The following is a 20,094-nucleotide window of genomic DNA, read 5'->3' as shown; positions in this document are numbered from 1 at the left end:
AGACTTGTTGCGAAGCGCGCGCGCGCGCTCACGCTTCTATATTGTGCGAGCTGAAAAGATTTTTATCAAATTGGCCCGCGGGCAGTGCGAAAGCTTGACGAGATTCTTATTCTGATTCCAGATGCTGATTTCTCTTGGTCTGCCTCGGCTTCCTGTGCGTGTGGCATTGCAGATGACTTGAGGCGTTCGACTTGAACATTTGGCCCCCGAGCTATGCAAATTTATCAAACAGCATATAACAATCCAGTCCCATATGCTGGTGTCGTGTCCCAGAAACACAAAAACCAGTGGCACTTCTTATATTTCTATAGAACTTGCTGATAAAATCGCCTAACGCAGCAGCCCCCACTCTGTGACTTTGACTCTGGCAGAGGAGTGGCTAGGGGCGGCGTGAGGCGGTGAGCAGAGGGCCATCAGTCAAGACAGTGCATTGAACTTGAAACATCTCGCAGTTTTCACTTCAATCCATCAGCGACGCGACGTCGGCGATACCAATGACGCGTGTAAAATGCCAGGGCGCGTGTGCCCCCGGGGGAGCCTCTAATGAATGGACCAGCTCCAGCAACAGCTACAGCTGCGTCTCAAAAGCAACCGTACAATTTGTATTCGAATAATACGTTTTTACTGCCCTAATGAGCACACGCAACTGGCACAAAATAACCACAACGAAAAATAAAAAATAATGTTGGGCAAAGAATGAAATGCGAATTTAATACGCACTGTTCGCCAATGCAGGCGGTGGCCCTTAATCGTTTCTCGTACGTTTTCTTCGAAAGTGTCAAGAGATTATGCCAAATTTATGGATATTCACTTTTGTTTATTTAACGATCGCTGCGTGCTACACACACAAATTTGTTTATTATTTGTTTTTGACTAGTTCCAACTCAATAATTTGACATAGATTTTTCGCTTTTCGCTTTGTAATTCCTTGGCCGTCTTAGTGATGGCCAATTTTAAATTCCGTTCTCTCTTTCCCTCTTTTATTTATGTAATGTATCTTTATAATCCATATATAAATATCTGTCTTTCTCTTAGTCGATGTCTTTATTCATAGTTTTAATTATCTATCTTATTCTCTGTATTTTGACTTTTTATAATTACAAAAATGGGTTAGATCGCGACTTAAGTAGGCTTATATAGGTGCATCTCTTCTTAGGCAACATGCAAGCTAAGCTTGACTTTTGAGTTACACTAGCAATGTATAACAAAATATATGTTGCAATTGCTAAGAGGAAGCTGAGCCCAAAGCATTATTTCCAGGTCTCTGTTCTAGGTAAAATTTTAATAAAATACATAAAAGCTTACAATTTAATGAAATGTCCTATGAAAAATAAAAAATATCTTAGATCCATTAGATTTATTTTAAAAGGCACATATATTTAAATTTAAATTTAAATTAAATGGAAATTATGAATATGTAAAATATAAGAAAACCTTTCAGAGTAGAGAATTTGACAAGTTTTCTTATTCCAATGCAATAAAACGGGAATTAGTCCAAAAGTATATAACAGACAAAAGGATGCTTGACCGACTCTAGAAAGTATATTTATTCCTAATCAAGAATAAGAGTCTAGTGTAGTCTATTACTCCAGCTATAGTTGTTACCAGCCTGTCCACCGTCTTATATAAGCCTATCGATTTCACAGCCTCTAGGGCTTAGCGGAACCAACCTTGCAAACAATAAATAAAATTTGACTTTTCCACGAACTCGCACAAAAGTTATTTGAACATTTAAAGCTAATTTTCAGCTAATTAACTTTATAAAACTGAATTTTCCCTTAAAATTTACAAGCGAAAATAGAATTTTCCACATCAGCGAAAAACATTTGGCAGCATTTCAAGTACTTTTCATTTCCCTTGTCAGACAAATTTAATAAAAATATTATCTCTCATAATTATTTTTTTTGTGAACATCATTTACCTGAGGCATCGCGAATGTTGCGTAATTAATGTGGGAATCGCAACTAATTGTTGTTGCTAATTAAATTTCTGGCGGCACTTTAAGCAAACTACCCTAAAAAAAGAAGAGCAAATAAGAGTAAAAGAGAAAAAAGCAGCTAATTTCACGCTTCCTGTTCTGCGGCATTTTATTTTTTATTTATTTTTTTACTCTGACTAATGCTGACGACATTTCGTCCGTTGGTTTGCTACGGAAAGTCGTTGCACTCGCATTTTAAAAAGCAACAAAAAAAGTAAATGCAAAACTCGTTATTTTTTTCGTTGCGGCTGCAGACCGCAAATTACGTTTAAAATGTGCTCAAAGTAGCATTAAGAGCAATAAAAGAAGAGCAGAGTCTACTGATTAGACGGCACTAATTAGTAATTGCAAAGATTGATAAGCTGCTGCACAAGTAAACAGATGCCACTCACTCACTCAGTTGGGCAACAACTGGCGCAACATTCATGACGTACATGCGCCACGATAAGAAGCTAGCAACAATCATCAATGCAAATAGCGCAATGAGCTGAGGTTGTTTTCATATTTATAAGAACACTTGCTGTCCAGATAGGAAACAGTTTGCTGGAGACCATACGGAAACTCTCACAATGGAGTCGAACAAAAGGCAAGCAAAGTTTGCGTACAAATTGCAAGTTTCAAATAACAAATCGAGTTGATTCCAATTAAATTGATTGAAATACATCTTACAATAATTTTAAATCAATTACTTATAACTCATTCTATATGAATCTTAATTTAATTAGTGAGAATTAACAATAACAAACTGTGCAGTGAATAATACTTCATTTAATAATAAATTAGCAAAATATTTCTTTCTTAAACTAAGCATTCAATCAAGCCATCCGACTAGTTTTGTGGCTTATTCACTTTTTGGTAAAGAAGCTCGTGATGCTGCCCTGTTTAACTTTGGGCGTCTCCTTTGCGCTTTTGCTGGCTGCCGGCGGTGATTTTTTCTTTGTTGCAGTTGCTAATGCTGCTGTTGCTGTTGTCGGCGAAGCCTTTTTCTTAACTGGTTGCTTTGGTTTCTTGGCCTTTACCGTTATGACAAAGCCATCATCATCCAGAAATGTTTCATTTGTTGCCTCCTCCACATCCATTGACTCCTCCTCCTCGTTTTCCTCTTGCTGCTGCTTTTGCGGCTTTTGCAGTTCCTTCTCTGCTGATTTCTTTTGTGGCTGCTCCTCATCATCGGAGTCGACAATGCGACGACGCTTGCTGTTAGCCTTCTGCTTGGCATCTGGCTCATCCGACTCGTCACCGGATCCTATCACATTGCGTCGCAGCTTGTCCAATTTTTCCTCTTCATCCGAAGATTCTTCGCTCTCCTCAGCAAACAGCTGAATGGATGTGTTCTTCTCTTCGGCCGATCCTTCTTTCTTTATGCTGCTAGACTGACTGCTGCTCGACTTTGGCTGCTTCTTGAAGAAGTTGTCCATGCTGCCAGCCGCTGGCTTGGTTGCCGCTGCTTTTGTTTCCTTGGCTGGCTGTGTTTTGGCAGCTGGAGCTGCGGCAAAGAAGCTGCCGATACTGCCCTTTTTCGCTGTTGTTGCTTTAGCCTTGCTCTTCTGTTCGCTAGGTGGCGTTTTCTTCTGCTCCTCAGCATTGTTATCAGGCTTTGAGGGCTCTTCCTTGCTGCTGCTGGGCTTTGATATCTCTGCAGGCTTGTGAACACCATTGCTCACGCCATTAGTTTGCGGTTTGACAGTTGAGCGCTGCTCTAGCTTGGCCAGCTTTACCTCCACATTATGCATGGGCTTGAAAATGGGCGCAGCACTCTTAGAGCCGCCAGCCACCTCCACGGAGTACAGGTGGTATTGCGAGTTTTCCAATTTGCTTAACCATTCCTTTAATTTGTCGTCACCTTGCACAATCGTATACTGCTCATCATTTTCCAGCATGCCATGGACCACAAACCGCTTTTCGTATTTGACGGCACTCGAATTTTCCTGCTGTTTAATATACGCCTCAAGCTTTTCGTGAGCCTCTTTGTATGTCAATTTGTACTCTTCCAGCAAATCGGTGACCAGCACACGTCTGTCGAAGTCGATTAGGCAATCCTCCAAAGCTTGTTGCAGCGACATTTTGTGTGATTATGTGTGTGCAGTGTGTATAATAATATTATGCGATACTTCGAACAATTAAAAATCAACGAGAAACTAGTGCGGCATCCGCAGCAAAAAAGGCGCCGAGATAAACAGCTGTTGAAGTGTACTCAGAATGGTTTGTGTTTGAGATGGGCGATACTTGCAAAAGTATTCGAATGGGTTAACAGACTGTTAGATATAACATAATGTTAGCAAGAACAGACCTGCCGAAATTACTAGCAGCGCGTTATGAGCAGAGGTGGCACCGCTACGTAGCTGTTTATAGTAACACGAAATTAAGATAGAGGGCGCTTTCGCTAACAGCAATGTTTATAAAATTGAAATGTTAAAGAAATTATGCTTGAACTCTTGTGTGAGATATTACTATAGATGGCGTTCTAGGTAACAGTGATGTTAATGCTTAACAGTTTTTAATTTAAATTAAGCCGCTTTTCAATTCAATTAACTAATAAAGCAATAATCTTGTTGCAGCTTAAACATGCGCTTTGAGCCGCTGGGTCAGAAAATGTTCACACGCCGTAACTGGCTGCTGCGGTGCAGTATTCTCATAAATGTGGCTGTTCTGCTCTATATCGGCTGCATTGTGATGAATGGCGGAGGCAACAATTTCACCAGCGGCGGCGGCTTTTTGTTGCAGGAGCAACAGCCGCCCGCAGCAGCTTCGCTACAGGCTGGTCCACTACTCCCACAACAGCCGCCCACGTCAAAAAATGTGAGTGTTTGATTAGAGGATATATGAATAGGAGTTAATTAGATCTTGGCTTCTTTCCATAGGCAGAGGCGGCTTTTGCGGAGGAGAAACTCTTAGCCGTCGGAACAGGCAATGCCAACTCAGAGTCTGCGGCAGCTGCAGCACCGCCGGCCGCAGTAGTCAACGATAGTGGTGGCGGCAGTGGCTTGTCCTCAAATTCAATTGATCCTGTCCAGGTGGTTGGCAACATTGGCAGCAGCAGCTCAATGTCAGAGCTGAACAACACACAGCCGGATAGCTACATAGTCACCGGCGATGAGAAGGAGCTGGATGAGCGCGTGCGAACGCTGCTCAATTGCTTTGAGCACGATTACAATCAGCAGACGCTGCAACGCGGCGACTTCTGGGTGCTCCAGAACTATGTGAGGGCCGATCATGGCGAACTTAAGTGCCACGAGTCCATTACCTACACAACGCACGCGGATTACACCTTTCTGGACAATCTGGTGCCGCTGCTACAACGGTAAGTGATCAAATCTCTCTGTGGTCTTCTCTGTGGTATAATCCCACATGTTCGTCATTCTGCCCACTCGCAGCTGGAACGCACCTATTAGCATAGCTATGCATGCGCCCGGCACGGACTTTCAGCCCACGCTGGACTCCATCAAGTATTTGCGGGACTGTGTGCCCGATAATCAGCTAGTGCGCGCCTATGCCACCTTCCACGTTTACTTCGGCACTAAGCACATACCCAAGAGCGTGCCCAAGGCACAGGATGCTCTCAAGACTGGCTATAACTGCTCGCTGCCGGCGCCCTACTTCAATGTCAGCTCCGGACATTTGTACAAGGCGCAGAAGAAACTGCTCTACCCGGTCAATGTGGGTCGCAACATTGCGCGCGATGCTGCCCTCACACACTTCATACTCGCCTCGGATATTGAACTGTATCCCAATCCTGGACTTGTCAAGAAATTCCTCGAGATGATTGCTCGCAACGAACAGTATCTGCGGCGCAAGGCGCCCAGGTGAGTTCTCAAATAGTAGACTTGTTTTCTAGTCCTTATATTAAATTTAACTAAATTTAAAACAGGCGAAGCAAATGCTTAAATATTCAAGAATATGAAAATTAGTCAAAATATTGTTTTCGAAATTTATTGGAATTTTTTTAAAAATATTTTTGTAGTGTTTAACTATACAACTCAAAATTATGTATGATCCAAAATTATATTTTTATTTTTAAATATTCTGTTTCAATTGTGAGTACTATATTCTATATACTATACATATATAAATCCTTTTTTAATGTAATTTAATAAAATAAAATACAAGTAGTATTAGGTTTAAGCCGTATTTAAAATCGGAAAACAAACTAATGAAATGTTATTCATATCCTTTCTTAGAGTTTTTCCGTTGAGCATATTCGAGGTGGATGAGAATTCGCCGGTGCCACACGATAAAACGGAGCTGCAAGAATTTCTGCGGAATGGCAAGGCCATACCCTTCCATAAGCGCGTGTGCGCCAGTTGCCACGGCGTGCCCAAGTCCAAGGAGTGGATGGCAGCCAACGAGACGGACGAGCTAAGTGTGTTTCACATAGGCAAGCGCACCGGCTACTATGTGCACTGGGAGCCCATTTACATTGGCACCCATGCAGATCCCCACTACGACGAGCGGCTCAGCTGGGAGGGCAAGAGCGACAAGATGACGCAGGTAAGCTGGCCTGGCCAAGATTATTTACTGTCTTTGGAGTTGTATTCAATGTGATCTGTGCAGGGTTACTCGCTGTGCGTGCTGGACTACGAATTTCACATACTGGACAATGCTTTTCTGGTGCACAAGCCGGGCATCAAAGTGCTGAAGAAGGACAATCGGCGCGCGATGCTGGCGGGCAAGACGAATCAGCTGATACGTAAGATCATCTATCCCGAATTGAAGATCATGTACGGCATGCGCAAGGGCTGTGCGATATAGTAACTAATCATGAAGCACAGTTGAGCACCGACTTCATCGCAACTACAGCAGCAACTGCAGCGGCTGCATAAGCAAAAGCAAGAGGAGCGAAACACACTATTTATATTTGCAATGCTATAGAGAGAGAGAGACGGAGAGAGGGAGAGAGAGAGACCGATGCAGATGGCCATGCCATGCAGATGTCCTTCTATCCTATATATATACTATATCCTAGAGGCCCTTCCTTATGGCGCGCTCGTCTACGTGTACATGTGTATGTGTGTGTGTGCGTGAGTGTGCGTATAAGTGTATATGTTTGTGTGTGTGTGTGCGTTCTACAGATAGTTAGTGTTAGGTAGTTAGCTTAGGCCTAGAGAATTACTTAGGTTTATAGACGAGCCGAGTTCGGAGCGGGTGTTTTTTCTACTCTTTATGCATAAGCGAAGCCTTAGGAGCACGGCTTAAGTACGTTAAACGTAGTTAGTTGTTGTTGTTTCATTTTTAAATGCTGAACATAGTTAGAGTTATTTAGCTGCTGGAGCTGCCATACAGCTGAAGAGTTTCTCGACGATTATATAGGGCTCATATCATATCCATGCAATGCAGCCTCCATACGGATGCAGTCCACACGCTGCATTGGCAGTCATTACGATTTAGTTCCACTTCCAATTATAATTTAAGCATCATCTAACATATGAATTAATTAGTGGATTTATCATGAATGAAATTTCGTTATAATTAGTTACGCTTCTGTTTCGATTTCGTACTTCCCCTTAATGAGTTTGTTTCCATAACAAAGAAGATATACCAGCTGCCATTGAATGGTTGATGGATTTGCTCTTCAAGACATATAGTATTTCCTAGCCACAATAGTCTAACCATTTATATATATAAACTATGTAGGTCAGCATTTGGGCCGTCTACTAGACCGAACTTTCCAGAGTTTATGTTTCGAAGCGAATAACGAAAAAAGTGGGCAACAAATAGGTTTAGACAACTAGTTAAAACCAATCTTAGAGCTAGACAGCAACAATTTGAAGAAAAATAATTGAAAACAAAGCAAAAGCCGCTGCAAAATAAAGGTTTAAAACGTTTAATAATTAAATGAATTAAATAGACTTGGGAAATGTTTAAATTTAGAATGCTGAACAATTGAAGAATACATATAATGCATACAGACTTACGAGTATATAGATATATAGAACTAAAAAGAAGAAGAAAACAAATTACAATTATACAAAACCTTGATGAGAAAGATGTTCGAGAGGAATGCCTAAAATTAAACAATTAACAAAACAATTAATTAAAGATACGTTTTCAAGCGTAATGCGTAAATGCAAACCGTGATATTTGTACTAGTAAAGGCGAAGATTAGTTTGAGCATTAATTAAATAGAAATATATATACAGATATATATATATATATATATATAAAACTTAAGCAGTAAGAGACGAGGCAAGCAGTTAGAGATGAAAACAAAACATAACAAATTCTTTAAAATCATATGCATTAAACTAGTTTTGTATATGCTTTTTTAGTGTTGAACTTAAAGTCAAACTTGTGCACATATAAATGTTAAAAACATAACGAGAAGTATAGACAAACACATGCTTAAGCCGTGGCATGGAGGGGTTTTGTTGTTCAGGCCTTAAAAGAACTACTATATAGGAATTACGGGCGCTTTTTTTGACAGTTGGCAGATTTCATAATTTGCTGTAGAGCAATTGTCATGTATGGGAAAAACCTTTTTTGCGAGTGTCTTGGGAACAACATACAAAAACAAAACAAAACAAAACGAAAAAAAAAACAATTGGTGTTTGTATCTATTGTATGTCTCTAGGTATACATATATATATAAGTCTACACCTAAAGCAGTTAGCAATAACTTTTCAATTCGCTAAAAACAATTTTATGCGCTCAACTGTTACGAAACCAACTTAAACTTCAATTAGCCAGACTAACTAATGCCCAAGTAAATATCATAAAAGTAAAGAGAATTATTGAGAAAGTAGCTAAAAAATAGACCCAAAAAACCAAACAATTAAAAACTTGAAGAAATTTCATAAATTATTGATAAAGTATTAAAGTGCCTTAGAGAACGAAATGAAATAAAAAATTAAAATATAAATATAAATATATATATAATGATAATAGTTATTGCGGCAGTGAATTGTATTTGAGTTGTATTTTTATAAATAATTCAGAAAACACCTTTTGTTGTGTTGGCTTAGCGGCATTTTGTTCAGGCCAAATTACATAAGTGGAAAAAGAACGATTTTCGTATCAAAAACAGAGACAATTATTTTTGTATGTAAATAATGGATAGTATATATGCATATATATATTTATATATATGTATGAGTATTTCAACAAATTAATTACTTAAAAGAAAAAGAAGTTTGTTGATTGAATTGAAATTCAAGTTGCAGTTAGTCGAAGTCATGCCCAATATTGAATGAGTCTTCTTATAGCTAGCCTGCCAATTTTATGTTTAACAAGCTATTGTTACGACTTTTATTATTACTATTATTACTCCTATTATGATTATGATTATTATTACTATTAGCACTTGGCAGTATATCAATTATTTAGGCCATAATCAAATTACAATCTAATCTTAGACCTAGGCCTCTTTTATGTTCTTTTGAGCTAAGCATTTGATCGTTTCTATTCGTTTACATATGATTTTTCTTCGCTGAGCAAGGACTATTAGCTGAAATGTAAGAAAAATACACAAAACTGATTTGAAATATATCTATGCATAAGTATTGTAAAAAAAAAAAACAATAAAGAAAACAATTTAAAATGAACAACTCAAATGTGTTATTATTACCCTTAATATTTATGGGAACTGCCTAAAAATTAATGGTATTATTTTCTCTTCTATAATTTTTGATTAATTTATTTTATGATTTTTGCTTATGTATTTAATTATTTATTTATACATTTTGGTATATATTTATTTATTCTCTAATTTATTTATAGTTTAATTTTTCAGTTTTTATTTATTTTTTTAATTATTTATGCTTTTATTTATTTTATAGTATTTTTTTCAGTAATTTTTTATTATTTAATTTAATTATTTTTTTATTTAGTTATTTATTTTATTCTTTAATTTGTCATGAAACTTTAAGTTGTGAAGTACCCGATATTAATGTAATTGAAAACTCGAAATCATTAAGTATCTCACTAGATGCTTGAAACAGGTTTGTTAGTATTATTTGAAATTTTAAATAGTTAGTTAATTTCTTATGAATAGCTCATCTTTAGCTGGCAGCTAATCTGCTAGAGACACACTTGATTTGTTTTCTGTGTGATGTAGATGCAGACAAGTTGTCTAAGTTTCAAGAAAAGAAGCAAAAATCCCCAGAGCTGTTCACGTTGTGCGACCAGATTAGCCAAGTCGACTCTGACACAATGGTGTAGCCCCGCACTTGGCACAGCCGTAGGCTTGAATGCTTGGATCTTCGCTTGGGCGCAGCTTGTCCGCGTCCTTGACTTTAAGAGTTGTCTTGATCTTTTTCTGGTTTTCTGACAGCTTTTGTTTTTTTTCGGCTTCAAAACGAAAATAAAAGTGCCAAAAATGCAAATTCAATCGAATTTACTTAACATAAATTAAACAAGCATCTTTGTTGATTAATACTAAGACAGTTGCTAGCTGCTCAAGTAAAAACAACCTGTTGGTGGCATCTGGCTTGGTTTTACTGACTCACTTCAAGCTTTTTGTTCGATGATTTGCTAGAAGCTTGTTCGCTGGCTCTGGTGGCGGTGTTGTTGTTATGCGCTTTGGTTATTTATTAACATGTTTGCTTTTTATTGCAACAGCTCCAGCGAACGGACGGCACCGAGGCGACAAAAGCTGTCGCTGCCGCTGCCTCTGCCGCTGTCGCATACGTAACCCAAAGTAGAGAAGAAGATCAGCAACTGCGTCAGCCCGGATCGCAGCTCAGCTCAACTCATGCTCATCAGCGTTGCTGTTGACGGCGCTTGCCATTTTACCAGTTAAGATCTGCGTTTTGTATCTATCGCAAAACAGTCGAAATTGTCTGCTCGTTGGCTGCACATCGCGCTCGCTGCTAGCCTCTAAACGTAACGTAGTGCCTAAGGACACTACACTTGAAGGATAACCACCTACACACTCTCACACACACATACACGTTCAATATGGCTAAAATAATTATTAGTGCCTTTTTGTGTCTGGCCATGTTTGGCTCGCTGGGTAAGTGAAATTGAAATTCCATACAAAATAAATAAAACATTTCATACCGAAACGAAAGACTTAGGCAACAAACTTGTACACATATATCGAGGCACACAAATTGGCTGTGGACCCAATAAAAGCATGTTTCACTGCTCGCAGAATGCGCAAATATTTTTTGCATACTTATACAAACACAATAAATGTGTTTTGCAATGTTGGTCACAGCTTATTTTTGCCACAAAACGTGATTTAAATTATCTCTGTTTATGAACTAATTATTATAAATTCGAAATAATTCACTAAAATAATAAAAATCGTGATTGAGAATTTTGCTTAATTTTTTAGAATTTTAAAATTAAAATTGAATATTTAAAAAAAATATTTTGACGTTCAAACTGACCTTATCAAAAAAAAATATACTTGAATAAATAAATAAATTGTGAATATAAATATGAATAAAATTACTTATGCATAAATTAAGTATGAGTAAAAATTGAATATAAATACAAAAAAATATATATGTGCCTATAAATATATATATATATATATATATGAATATCACTAAACCAGGTTATAATAAATTTTAATTAAACTGCTGATATTCCAGACAATTGTTAACTGAACTGGGTCTATTACGATCTTCATATTGAGTTGAGTGCTTAGCATTAAAATTTATTTCAAATGCAAAATTGAAATAAATTCGACGTTTACGCGTTTAGATATACGGGTTCTAATTGTTCTTTATTATTGTTAATATTATTTTTATTAATTTAGTTATTCAGATTAAATTTTAAAAAACTTTTATGTGATAATTAGATAAATTTAGAACTGAACATTTTAACTTATTTTTATTTATAAAATATTATTTTGTAGTCTAATTATTCCCAAGCAAAACAAATAGAATTGAAAAAGTGCTAGGAAAGGTGCATTAATGTTTTTATTATTCCGCAAATTTTTAATTATAAAAATTAAATGCTAGCTGACTTACTTCAGGGCAAAATCATGAAAAATAATTCTTAACTGTAAATTATATTAAATTATTATTTGCGAGATGTCGAAGCTGCCAAAATACAATACAAAATTAATGAAATTTTTGCAATTCTAAAATTACTTAATATTAACTTTGCCTTGCTTCAATTCCCGCACTAAATGAAATATATAATATATTTTATACATTTAAAAGTGAGATATCGTAGACAAACGTTTAACTAGATTTAAGTCCCACGTTTTCTCCGACAGAAAACAATTGTAATTGCCTCTATTTGGAGGCGCTACAATTAAAATGGTTTTGTATAAGTGCGCCACGCCTTCACGCCGCAAACTTTTTATTCGCATTCGCTTAGCTTTAATTATGTATGTTGTTAATTCAGTGGATCGAGCAGCGTCATCGCGCCATTAGGCAACAGCCATTGAGCATCGGCGCATGATGAATAACTTTTGCAAACAATGCCAGGAAATCGCAGCAGATGAAAATGAAAATGTCCGAAAAAAGTGCAAAACACAAAATTTCCGCATAAATTTCTTGAATTTATCATCTTTTTTATAAAACGTTAACTAAAAGTGAATTCAAGGCCGAATAACCGCTCTTTCAAAATTAATTCACACGCCACCAGCAGCGCATAAATAAATTAGTACCAAAAATCAATATTACATAACATCGCTGCTACTTGTGGCGCGTTTTTGTTGCTGTTGTTTCTTTATTGAATGTTTATTGATATGGCCAGAAACTAGTTTTCGAACAGTACGGAACGGCAGCGGTATGCTACTCGTGTATGAATCCGCTGTAGCTCGATCTCGTTGCGTGCCCAGCAGCCGGTCGACGTGACCTTTGAGCGCGTTTGCATTCAGCAGCTCTTTTTGGTCAGCTTATTAAATGTGAATTAAAACGATGATGTTGTTGATGTTCATGGTGATCGCATATGCGGAATCAAGCGGGACAGCAATTGACTTCAATGTGTGGGAATATTTTTGAGATGTTGCACTTGGTCAAAACAATTTGACAAGCTGCAGATAAGCTGAAGGCAGTTATGAACGTAACTGTGCACTTGTTACACAGAGCTCTTAAAATTAAAATTAAACGGTGCTTAGATTAGAATGCCCCTTAGGCATTTGCTTAAGATACATCAGTTTATGCTGAACTGATCGAATAGATTTTGTTTATGCCATTGCCATATTTTCCCACGGCGTGCAGTTTGAGCATGCCCCTATTCTCGATCTCTACACTCTTCCACAGTCACTCGGCAGGAGATGGCCGTCAGTATCACGTTCTTTTTTAAGAACTATGAGTTCTTAGTTAAAGACTCTATTTTTGGATTGCAATACACTTAACTGACTACAACAAGAGCTTCTCTTAAATAATATTTACAATTTTCCATTTTAAGTTTCTAGCGAGAAGTCTTCTTCTGTGATAAATATATATAAAGAGGCAATGCTAAAATACGCTTCTGGCCGCTGTGCTAAATTATTGATATATGCATATTCATTTCTTTTTCAAAATGTTTCCATACTTATATCATCTAAGATCATAACAATCTGTTAACATATTTGAACAAATATTGATTTAAAATGATTTAACTTTTATCGATATAGAATTTAAAATATTTAAAATTTTAATTATTTCAAATTTGAATTTCAAACTTGATTTATTTCTGATCGCACACAATTGTTTTCCGCTTCAATATAAGCATAAAGCTAAGCCACATTGTGCAGTGATTGCAGAGACTCCCAACAACAGGGGCTTCCCCAGTTGTAATGGGGACAAAAGCAACGTAAATAGCTTAAAATGTGCGCTGTCTAAAACATAATTGAAATTCCAAGACACGGGTTCAACAAACGGGGTGTGTAGCCACACTTCATAGCCGCGAGCTCATTCAAACCTCATGCGTCACAAAACTGCCGCCACGAGATGATTGACGGCTGGGCAGACTCAAACAGCCAAATATGTACATGCAAATATGTATGTATGTAAACGTGTATACGTATTTGGCAATTTAATAATATTTATTGTTTGCAACTCTTAACTTTTGGCACGCGTATTGGTTAACACTTGGCTTCGTCTAGCAGGCAAACACTCAAATATGTTTTATTGCTTTTGGAATGACGATTCTATATATGAATATATGTATGTAACATCTGCTCAGTTATTGTAATAATTGAGTTAAAATGTTTAAAGTTTACAAGTTTCGAAGTTAAACGTAAACTCGTTGACTTGACTACAGATATTTTCGTAGCTGTGTTTCTGTGAAAGTAAAAGTAAAAGATAAATATTTATACATATAAAAAACCAACAGAAATTAATGCTTGCGAACAGCTAGTTATGTTACTTGAATGGATGAAAGTGTTTTAGCTTTTAAAAGTATTTCTAAGTTTAAGAATTCTTAGTTTAGTTCGTAGGTCTATGAACTGCGCACTATATAAAAGTTAATTTATAGTATTTCATACATTCTTATAGCCAGACGTTTATTGAGAAAGTATCTTAAGATTTCACAATAATACATTCAATCTAATCAGAACTTAGAGATACGTTTGTAGCTTTTACAGAATGCCAACTGTATAACGAACATGCGTGAGTGGTGCTGGTGGCTCAAACACCACTTCACCATAATTGCTTCTGTAGAGTAGATCTTGTTCGTGGCTTGCTTTGGCGTCGCGTGCCTAGGCCTTTGTCTCTCATTGTGATATGATATGATATGTAGGAGATATGATTTGTGCGTATAGCCCCCACTTCTCTTATATACATTGACTCTGCTTCGATTTCAGACATGAAATATTAGAATTTTCCGACTTGACTCACCTACAATATTTTTTTCCATTGCTCCCATAAAAAGCCATAATACAAGTATTCTGCTTGACTATTGATAGATGATTTGCATTCTACTTTTAATTAAATACGTTATGCAGATATTTGCCAGTTCCTCCACATAGAAAGTTCTAGCCTACTCTTCCTGCCCAAACTTCTCCTGTGATATAGATTGGATTGAAGTCTTATTCAAGCCAATTAATGAGAAGCGCATAGGAAGACAATGTTTCAAAATATGGGTAAAAAGATAACCTTTTCAACAGACTTAAGAGACATAATTAAAATAGTTTAACAATGTAATTAGTATTAATGATAATGACAGTAATAATAATCATAATTATAATGATTAAGCTAATTGTAATAATGAAAGTGGAATGTTCAGGTATCGTCGTCTTTATGGCAAGTCTTATGTCCAACATTTTGTACAGTTTAAAAACAGTTTAGTGTAGATAAGGTACATTTTAAATTAACAACAAGAAAATGATGTTTTACAAATTCTTTGTAAAATAAAGTGATATAATGGAACTCGTAAGAGTATTTCTTAGAGTTAAATTGTATTTTGTTTAAAGTGCTCATTCGCTTAGAGCTGCAAAGCAGAGATAGTGCAAGCATCAGTTTTCATCATAAATCATTAGAGGTAAGCGCGCACCTATCCCAAGCCCGACCCTATTAACCCAATCAACCTATCCGCCTCTCTTGCAGCCCAAGCAGCAGCTGGCGCGTGCCGTGAGGCAAACGGTACAGCTCCGGTCTCTGGCTCCTGCGATGCCTACATCGAGTGCAAGAATGGCGTGGCCGAGGAGAAGCTGTGCCCCGACGGCCTGCTCTACAACGAGAAGTCCACCGGCTATCCTTGTGGCTATCCCATCGATGTGGAGTGCGCTCAGGGACAATCTCGCCTGCAGTCCGCTCAGCCTACGGACGAGTGTCCCCATCAGTTTGGCTACTATCGCATGGGCGATGCGAGCCATTGCGGACAGTTCATGAATTGTGCGTCGGGTCGCGGTTTTGTCTTTGACTGCCCAGAGGGCTTGGCCTGGAACCCGGCCACATACAAGTGCGACTGGCCCGATCAGGTAGAGGACTGCGATGCTGAGGCCTTCCTCGGCTTCCGTTGCCCAGCCTTGGCGCCAAAGTCAGATTTGTTGGGCGAGCAGGAGGAGGACTACACATTCCATCCGTCGCCGGACAACTGCCAGGTGTACTTCATCTGCATTGAGGGTCGCCCACGTCGCATTGGCTGTGGCGAGGATCAGGCCTTCAACCAGGAGCTGAAGCAGTGCGACGACATCGACAATGTGCCCAACTGCAGCAGCGACATCCGTGCCAAGGGCGCTGAGATTAAGGCGGCACGCGCTTCAGCCGCTGCCGGTCGTCGCAAGCAGAACTAATTGAAGGGATGATGGAACTGGTGTAGAATTAAAAGCTAAATCAGATTTTGGATAAAGCAAAGCACGTTCAAGGCGCTGCTCGAGTTTTCTAGTCTGTAGTTAAAGGGCTGCCAATGCCCATTTATTGTATACCTTTTGCCATTCACAATAAACCGTTGTAATTTTGTAATTAGTTTGTGATTCAAGTCTTTCGTTTTGCTCAGCTAAAGTCGTAAAGTCGTAAAGTCGTAGAGATTTCCGATTGTATATTAACTCCATAACTCTCTTTTACTTGCAGCCCTTGGCTCGCCCGAGTGTCCCACGCCCAATGGACGCTTTGCAGCTGGTGATCAGTGCGATGCCTACACAGAATGCCAGGATGATGTGCCAGTGGAGAAGCTCTGCCCAGACGGCCTGCTCTTCCACCAGCGCACCAAGACGACAGGCGAATGCACCTATGCCCCCTACTCCACCTGCAAGGAGCGCTCTCGCCTGCAGCCAGCCAATGGCACAGATGAGTGCCCACGTCAGTTTGGTTTCTATCCCAATGGAGACGAGACCAAGTGCGGTGTCTATCGCAATTGCGCCCATGGTGTGGCCAGTCTGACCAAATGCCCCGAAGGCTTGGCCTTCAACGAGGAGACCTACCAATGCGACTGGCCCGATCTAGTGGCCAACTGCAATGCCGAGGCTTATCTCGGCTTCAACTGCCCCGCGCCTGAGTTGGTCGATGGCGTTGCACCCGAGGTGGATGTCAGTCCCGAGGGTGAGCTGCGCTACTATCGTCACCCGCAGACCTGCAAGAAGTACTTCGTCTGCGTCAATGGACACCCGCGTCTCTACAACTGCGGCAAATATCTGGCCTTCAATGCCCAGTCGAAGCTCTGCGACTTCTACAGTAAGGTGCCCGAGTGCTATGCCCTGCTCAAGGAGAAGCAAAAGCTGAAGGCCGAGCGCAAGCTTCCCGCCTTGGAAAAGGCTCTGGTGTAAGCCCCATATCTCGGGAGTAAAGAGTTAACGTAGAGGCTGACTCTCAAAGAGGCTCCTTTCTAAGTGAACAGACTTGTGCAGCTACCTTACCGTACCCACTCGCACAGCTAACTTCTTTATTGAATAAATAAAAATACACACTAACGTGTTTTGTATATAAGTATTTTCGTTTTATTCTATTATTAGAATGTCGCAAATGTTAATATAAAGTCGATGATATATTTTAAGCTAATTGTGGTTTATGTTGTAGAGCCAAGCTGCTAAGAACCTTTAAACGACACACTGAACGTACTTTGACTTTGATATAGAGTTCTCGATTAATCCCTTCAGAGTACTAAACAAACACAAGGATTTAACTAAAAGCAAAAAAGCAACTTTCAAATCTTCAAATTTATTCTTTGCATCCATTAGACGGTCATATCCTCTCCCTCTGGGATTAATTATGGAATTGCGGTTGACATTCAGTAAACTCGAAAACACATATCTTTTTAGATTGCAGTCACAAGTCGAAATAGGAATGTTTCTTAACCCATTCGAACAATCCGCAGCTCTTGCAGCTCATTAAACTCGAAAACATATTTTATCTTTTCAGATTACAATTATTCTTCAGCTGAGAGTGTAAATTTACGTGTTCATCTACGAACGGATATAAAATAGTATTAAGATTTCTCCTCTGCTTTGATTTAAGATATACAATTATATATAATTAATGTTCCTTTAAATAAGAAAGGCTTTGTAAATTTGAAAAGCAATAAAATTCTTTCAGAACAAAAATAACCTTCTTTTAATTTAAAGCTCTTCTTTGCATGCAATTCAACCACTGTTATATAGCATACTTCTGTTAACACTGTGTTATCTAACATATTTCTGCAAACTCTCTGTTAACTAACAATATCTGTAAAACTACTGTAAGCTAACAGTGCGTGGCACTGGTTGCTGCTGCATGCTGTGGAAAAGTCATCTTTGTCAATTCAGTTTTTATCGAAATTCTGATCATTGTAGCTTAACAGGACTAAATCCTTGATATGATGTATTGAAGTATATATGAGTTAACAGCAAGCTACTGCAAGAATTGACATATACCATTCCGTCAAATTTATCGATCGCTCCAATATTTGAAATCTAACGACGACTTGAATATTTCGAATCCTGCGGCCTTTAGTTGTTGGAACTCGCAGATATCAGTTGTTTTAGATGTTAAAGTAGAACCTTTAAGACCAACCCATGAAATAAAGACACGTGTTAATAGTTTTAGGTTTGTAAGATTTAAATTTTATTTTATCATTGTTTGTTGTTTTTGGTTTATTAGTTAGTTTTTACTGGTTGCTTAATTTGTATTATTATAGTTAATTGGTAGATTAGTTCGAATTACTTTATTTGAATTTTACATAGTTTCGACTGCCAACCATTTACACACATACATATGTAGCTATGTGCATGTATATATTAGAGATTACTTTTAAACTTGACTCGCCTGCTGCTGCTATACAACATCATTTTTTGTTTGTTTAAATAATTCCAGAGAACTAATGTTAAATGAATTTCTTATACATTCAAATTGTTGTTTTCCCTTTCTTTTCTTTTCTTTTTGAAATAAATCTAAGCTCGAATTTGTTATTAAAAACATGTCTCTGTTATCACTAATTAACCAATTGATTTTTGTAAAATTTATTGGAGTTGCTTAAACTAAGCGATCCTAAGATCCAGCTATTATCCCACCTTTACTCTCTTCCGTTTCCTGCTATCGCTTCATTTTTTTTTTGGCTATAAAAATTAAGTTACATTTTCCTTTTTGAACTTTTTGCACTATTTTTTTCTGCATGTGTGTGTGAGTGAGTGTGCGTGTGTTTGTTTAAATTACAACAAATAATTGATATTTAAGTTTAAATATTTTGCTTTTGAGTATTTTTTTATTTTTTTTTTGTGTTTTTTTTATGGTTTTACAAATTTTTCTTACCGTTTCAATTTTTTGTTAGTTTTTCTTTTTGTTTGTTTTTGTTTCGATTTGTTTGTGGTGCTAGGCTAAGGCGACTTTTGTTTGGTTGTTTCACTTTGTTTTTGTTTTTCATTTGTTTTCGTTTCATTTTCGTTTTCGTTTTGTGTGATTTACATTTTGCAATATATTCTTTTCAACATTAGTTTCATCTTTCTCTGCTGTCCGTTGTCCGGTTGTTTCTGTGTCTTGTTTCCTAATTGTCCCGTTCATCATTTTGATACAAAAAACATTGAATTTGCATTTGAATACAGAATACCAAAAGAATCGAACAGATAATCATTGGCAAAACGTTTAACAAACAAACTGATTGCAAAAGCAAAAAAACATAAACCAAAAAATAAAATGTAAAAATTAAACATCTTTCGTTTCGTTTAGTCGTTATAATTTGTGCTAGAAATTCGGCTATTAAAATTATTTATGTTCATTCCACGCCTCCAAATACATTTTTTTCTTGAGAAAAGATTTACACATTGTTTCATTTCGTTTCGTTTCGTTTCGTTTTTGTTATCGTATTTCGTATCGTTTTTTGTTTTGTTTTCATTTAACATATTCAGTCTTTCAGCTTTCAACATAAATAAATTAATTAAATTAATTTATTTAACTGCATTACAAAATGTTTCAAGTGCTGCTTGCTGCCTGTAAATAATTTCGTGTTCTATTGCATTTATGTGGTAATTTCCGTTGTCTGCCTTACGTTGCGCTCGTTTTAAAGTTTATAGCCAAAAAGTTGCGACTCGTCTCGCATTTGAAGAAAAATTTAGAAAAAATTTCTATCCTTAGTCGAAGTTGGTTGTAAAAGCCAAAAGTTTTGCTCGCTTGTTTAAAAGTACTTAACTTAATGCTAGTTTATGTTTTATCATTTACATATTATTGCAGTAATTATATATATATATATATATTTATATATATATGTTGGTAATATTTCATTCATATCATCTCGTCTTCTCCTAACTCTTCTACTTCTCTTAGATGCGCTGCGCTGTCTCATAAACTGCTTAGTCTTTCGCAATATTTCTACTGCGTTAGCTAAAT

The 20,094-nt window shown here is 37.5% G+C and overlaps 3 protein-coding genes across 8 annotated transcripts in view; 2 read left to right on the top strand and 1 right to left on the bottom strand.

Moving 5' to 3' along the window:
• Positions 1–8,803, top strand: part of LOC111602239 (beta-1,4-glucuronyltransferase 1) — a 75,873-nt gene extending 67,070 nt beyond the window's left edge. For 4 of the 5 annotated variants that reach the window (XM_023319228.2, XM_023319227.2, XM_023319226.2 and 1 more), the window contains 5 exons: positions 4,537–4,777; positions 4,840–5,279; positions 5,353–5,781; positions 6,157–6,466; positions 6,530–8,803. In XM_023319228.2, coding sequence (XP_023174996.1) covers positions 4,544–4,777; positions 4,840–5,279; positions 5,353–5,781; positions 6,157–6,466; positions 6,530–6,727 — 1,611 coding nt within the window. In that variant the 5' untranslated portion in view covers positions 4,537–4,543 and the 3' untranslated portion in view covers positions 6,728–8,803. Of the gene's footprint in view, positions 1–2,515; positions 2,565–4,536; positions 4,778–4,839; positions 5,280–5,352; positions 5,782–6,156; positions 6,467–6,529 lie in introns of those variants that run through there. The other variant, XM_023319225.2, reaches the window with a different exon arrangement.
• LOC111602241 (glutamic acid-rich protein) lies at positions 2,727–4,148 on the bottom strand. The gene has a single exon (XM_023319230.2). It carries the CDS (start codon positions 4,039–4,041, stop codon positions 2,824–2,826), a length of 1,218 nt encoding a protein of 405 aa, XP_023174998.2. The 5' UTR covers positions 4,042–4,148; the 3' UTR covers positions 2,727–2,823.
• A 1,842-nt stretch (positions 8,804–10,645) lies between the features above and the next one.
• Positions 10,646–17,600, top strand: LOC111602213 (protein obstructor-E). 2 transcript variants are annotated; one of them, XM_023319189.2, is made up of 2 exons: positions 10,646–10,925; positions 16,375–17,600. In XM_023319189.2, the coding sequence occupies exons 1-2, from the start codon at positions 10,871–10,873 to the stop codon at positions 17,064–17,066; spliced, it is 747 nt and encodes a 248-aa protein (XP_023174957.2). In that variant the 5' UTR covers positions 10,646–10,870; the 3' UTR covers positions 17,067–17,600. The 2 variants fall into 2 exon arrangements, with proteins under 2 accessions (XP_023174957.2, XP_023174958.2); XM_023319190.2 differs by lacking the exon at positions 16,375–17,600 and adding an exon at positions 15,409–16,246.
• Positions 17,601–20,094: the final 2,494 nt, after the last annotated feature.

This window comes from Drosophila hydei, unplaced genomic scaffold (assembly GCF_003285905.1).
Source record: "Drosophila hydei strain 15085-1641.00,03,60 unplaced genomic scaffold, DhydRS2 tig00000149-arrow-pilon, whole genome shotgun sequence".
Lineage (NCBI taxonomy): Eukaryota > Metazoa > Arthropoda > Insecta > Diptera > Drosophilidae > Drosophila > Drosophila hydei.
The sequence above is the reverse complement of the archived record's forward strand: the minus strand, read 5'-3'. Positions and strand labels throughout refer to the sequence as shown.

Excerpts from the sequence above, each read along its gene's own strand:
- LOC111602241 (XM_023319230.2), bottom strand. The coding sequence starts at position 4,041 with ATGTCGCTGCAACAAGCTTTGGAGGATTGCCTAATCGACTTCGACAGA.
- LOC111602213 (XM_023319189.2), top strand. The coding sequence starts at position 10,871 with ATGGCTAAAATAATTATTAGTGCCTTTTTGTGTCTGGCCATGTTTGGC. Across the intron at positions 10,926-16,374 it reads GGCCATGTTTGGCTCGCTGG|CCCTTGGCTCGCCCGAGTGT; the intron begins GTAAGTGAAATT and ends TTTTACTTGCAG.